Source organism: Phaethon lepturus, unplaced genomic scaffold (assembly GCF_000687285.1).
Source record: "Phaethon lepturus isolate BGI_N335 unplaced genomic scaffold, ASM68728v1 scaffold12877, whole genome shotgun sequence".
Classification (NCBI taxonomy): Eukaryota; Metazoa; Chordata; class Aves; order Phaethontiformes; family Phaethontidae; genus Phaethon; species Phaethon lepturus.
Window position 1 is genome coordinate 1 of NW_010551236.1, and position 4192 is coordinate 4192.

The window sequence follows — 4192 nt, forward strand, 5'->3', positions numbered from 1 at the left end:
AGCGGTGGAGGAGGAGGCCGCGGCGCAACTCCCTCACGGAGGAGGACGGCAGCCAGGAGTTCTCCACCCGCAGCCGCTTCCTCTACTATCTCTTCAGCCTGGGCACGGAGCTGGGCAACGAGCTCTTCTACATCCTCTTCTTCCCCTTCTGCATCTGGAACTTGGACGCCTGGCTGGGCCGGAGGCTTATCATCATCTGGGTGTGGGTGATGTACCTGGGGCAGTGCACCAAGGATGTCATCCGCTGGCCGCGGCCTGCCGCCCCGCCCGTGGTGAAGCTGGAAGTCTTCTACAACTCGGAGTACAGCATGCCCTCCACCCACGCCATGTCGGGCACGGCCATCCCGCTGGCGCTCCTGCTACTCAGCTACGGCCGCTGGCAGGTAATGCTCGCCTCCTTGTCCTTCCCCGCGTGTTTTCCAGCCACGGGGTATAACGAAGTGACGGACGTGATTTCTTTTGGGAGGGGAAGTGGCTGAGTTTGTTTGGGAAAGTGTGAAATTCGTGCCTTCCACCCCCTTTTAATTTTTCTATGATCCAAGCAAGGGCTCAGGTAACAAGAACTGTTCTAATAGTTCTGTCTTCTGAATAGAAGTTCTGCTGACTCTGTGGATGGTTAGCTCAGTATGCATTAGAAGTCTGCGTTAACAATCTGCATTTTGTTCTTGTGAGGTTTGTTTCAATTTATTTCTTGTAGGTTGAGTGATTTGCACAAAGTTTGGATAGGCATCTGATATTTTTACATGCATTTGGTTTTTACTGGCTGAGAATTTGGTGAAGAGCCAGGAACTAAAGAGCTTTTTGCTGATCCTTCTTTGCTTTGAGTCACTTTGTAGCTTGAGTGAGTCTGTAGCTTTAGCCTTTTCTTTAACGCTGTCTTTCAGTTTCATTACCTGCAAACTGGAAGTGATAATTTCTGTTTTGAGGAGTACATATGCTTTCAGATGGTTTTACAACCGTTAGCGCGCTGATAATAACTAGCAGGAATTGAAAATCTCTGATCTTTTGCTGAATGAAGGTGCTGAAAATCTTAACATCTGCCTGTTGTACCTTGGGTGAATAGATTATGTTAAAATAACACTGTTCATCTGGTTTACGCAAACTGTGGCATATGCGTATGCACTTGCAGTTAGCGGTATGGGCGACAGTAAGAACTCCAAAGAAAGCACAACACGTACTCAGCTCTCTAAATCACTGCACCAATTTAGTAATAAATGAGGGAGAAGGCTTTCCCAGGCAGCAAACGTTCAGTGTAGGGTTTTGAGGGCTCTGTGTGTAATGGTTAAGAAGTTAGGCAATAAGTCTACTCTTAAGTTGTTAATGTTTACAAATTCTTATTGTAAGACCTGCCTATTTTAAGTCAGATATAGGTCATCTGGGAGAACTCTCATTTTGAAGCTTTATGCAGGGGCTGAACTCTTGTCTTCGCACTGTCAACAATCACTAGTTGTCTGCTGTCACAGTGTGACGCTTTGTGGCTCTATCTCACTATATAGTATGGGTGCCTGAAAGGAAAGAGATAGTTGAAGGTTAGAGATTGTATTTGGCCTCTCTTTAACCAAAGTTTATGCATCTACTTCTGCAAGGTGATACGGCGTGCCCAAAGACAGCTATTAGGAATTCATATTCTTTGTTAGGAAAATATGAGGTACCACTCTGCTAGAGCTGTGCAGGCATCACATAATGCCATGTTTTGTGGGTGTTTGAAATAAATAGCATGGAGTTCTGTCACTGAGCTGCTTAATCTTAAAAGTTTTGTGGTTTTTTTCTTTTTTAAATGACTAAAATCTGAATATTTGATTTTTACTTGTTAGAAGTGTAGGGTTGATGTCAGTTGGAAGAATGAACTGGATTTCTCTTTCTTTGCATGTGGGAAACCTCATTTAGTAGTATCAGTCGATAAGCTTTGCACAGACTGATGTCATGTGTACAAAGGAGAACCCGGCTTGATTGCTTTTATAGAACCAACAAGCTGACAGTGTGTGAAAATGGTATTTTTGCCAGGGAACCAAATGCAATCTTCGTTTTGCCAACCCTGCAACTGCAGTCTGTGAAATAATGTGCTAATTGACTGAACATATTTATAATGAATACGTATTAAGGAATCATAAACATTCAGCCTTGTTGTTACTCATTTAGAACCATGCTCAAAAAATGAGGAAGCAAAGTGTTTCAGTCTTAATTTTAATTCCTTTTTCCTATGAAATGGGTTTGAAAAACAGACCTGTCTGAAACCAGCTTCTACCATTTCAAAAACCAAACAAACTTCTGATTTTTAAATTATTTCCAAGTATTAATAACAAGTTAACCTGTGGCATGTTGAGTATCTTTTGATTCACCTCTAAAGAGAGTTAAGCTGTCATATAATGCTGCTTCTGTTCTCCATATTTTACTTGTGTTAAAAGGGAGTAGAACCTATATGACAACTTTTTGTCATGCTTTTCTGGAAATAGATGGGGTTAAAAAAGACTGATCTCAGAAATTCTTGGAAAGCTATTAATGATAAAGGAGCTTGTAATAACTCTGATATTTATTAAATGATACATATTTATCAGTAGAGACAGATAGCTAGATTTAAACTTGTTGGCAAATGTTGGGGTACAGTCTTTCTATACCTTCAGTATAAGCAAGCATTCCACATACCCTGATCACGATGAGTCCACATCTTGGAAATGTTTGTTCAGAAAAAACATCTTGGAGCAAGACAAGAATAAAAGTCACAAAATTGTGAATTTAAGCAGATACACCTATAACTCTCTGCTGGGACTGTATTCTGGAACACAAGTAACTTTAATTGAGTTTGCCACTTTGAAGTTTATACTAAACCAAAGAAAGCTACTCTTGCTCTAAAAGAGGTTACTCCAGTGAGAAAGGAATCACTTTCCTGTATAGCTTATTTGGAGTTTGCTTTCATTGGGCTATGACTTCCTACTATTGTCTAATAGTTCTTTTCTATCAAACAAAGACAGTCTATGAGTCTCTCCCTTCAACAACATAGAGAACAAAAAAAATCTGCTTTTATTTTTTTAGGTATGGCCCAAATTGTCCATTTAAAACCAAAATTTTTTTATTCCAGTATGTTTTCTTTTAACCTGTTGAATTAAGTTTGTGCTTTCCAAATTTTCAATGCCTATCAGTAATCCTATTACAGTTATTTTGCTTTCATGTAGTTATTCAAAAGGGGTTTTGATGATACATAGTAAAACTAAAATATTTGCTTATAAACAAAATTGTTCAAGTAAATTCTTTTCAGATACGACATATTTTAAAGATGGTTGTGGTGAACTTTCACAATTAGGGACGTTGGGCATAGGGAATATTCAATGCAACAGACTTTCAGACAGAAACAAATTATATGTTAATATAATTTTCATAATAGCTAACTGTTCTGTCCATTGTGGAATAGAATTTTTCAATTTCTCCTTGTATTATGAGAGCTTGCCTGAAACTTTTCGATTCCACTTGCATAATCCTTATATATTTATTTATTATTGTTAAATCTCAGCAGGGAAAACCACTTGTTTCAAAGACATTTCAGTAACCTTGAAATATAAAGCTCATGCCAAAGACTCATGAGAATTTAGGAGTGTTATACATGTTGGTATTTTTCTTTTTGTCTTTGAAGCTCTGATACCCTGAAAGAGGAGGACAAATGCCTAAGACAGTGAGGTTCTAGATCTTGATATGACGTAGAAAAAAGTATACCTTTATCACATTGGGGAAAACTTGCTTGCTTTGAAATATTGACAGTTTGAGCTCCGCTGGCTTATATAGTGTCCTGAACAAGGAGAAGGAGGTGATGTGAACTCCTAATTATCTACAAAATCTCCAAAAGCCTAAGGCTGAGATTACAGGAAAAAGTATTTTTTTTAGTAGTATTTTTTTGCTAATTTCAAATAGATATCAACGCACATTTTATTAAAAATAGTGCTTGAGTTAGCAGCTCAAGTTGCACCTGACTGTGTCATAACACTGCTGTTTTGTTTTGAGGAGGGGGGAAAAAAAGTCAGGGAGCCAGAAAATATGCTTTTCTCCTAGAGTTCCTCCAGAATGCAGCCTGGCTCTAGCAGTGGTCATCTGGATTAGGAAGTGATGGGTTTGCCCTCCTTCCTGAGCTCTGCACTAATGAGCTGAGTCAGGAACTGCTGACTCTCACTGTAGGCCGTTGAACAAACTTTGCTGATATTCAGCA

General features: G+C 39.3%; 1 protein-coding gene across 1 annotated transcript in view; it reads left to right on the forward strand.

Annotated features, from left to right (window-relative positions):
* Positions 1–8: 8 nt before the first annotated feature.
* The window catches only part of SGPP1 (sphingosine-1-phosphate phosphatase 1), a gene marked incomplete at its 5' end in the record, with an annotated part of 15973 nt that continues 11789 nt past the window's right edge, over positions 9–4192 (forward strand). Inside the window, one exon of the mRNA XM_010290849.1 lies at positions 9–383. Within this exon, the coding sequence (XP_010289151.1) occupies positions 9–383 (375 nt within the window). The remainder of the gene's footprint in view (positions 384–4192) is intronic.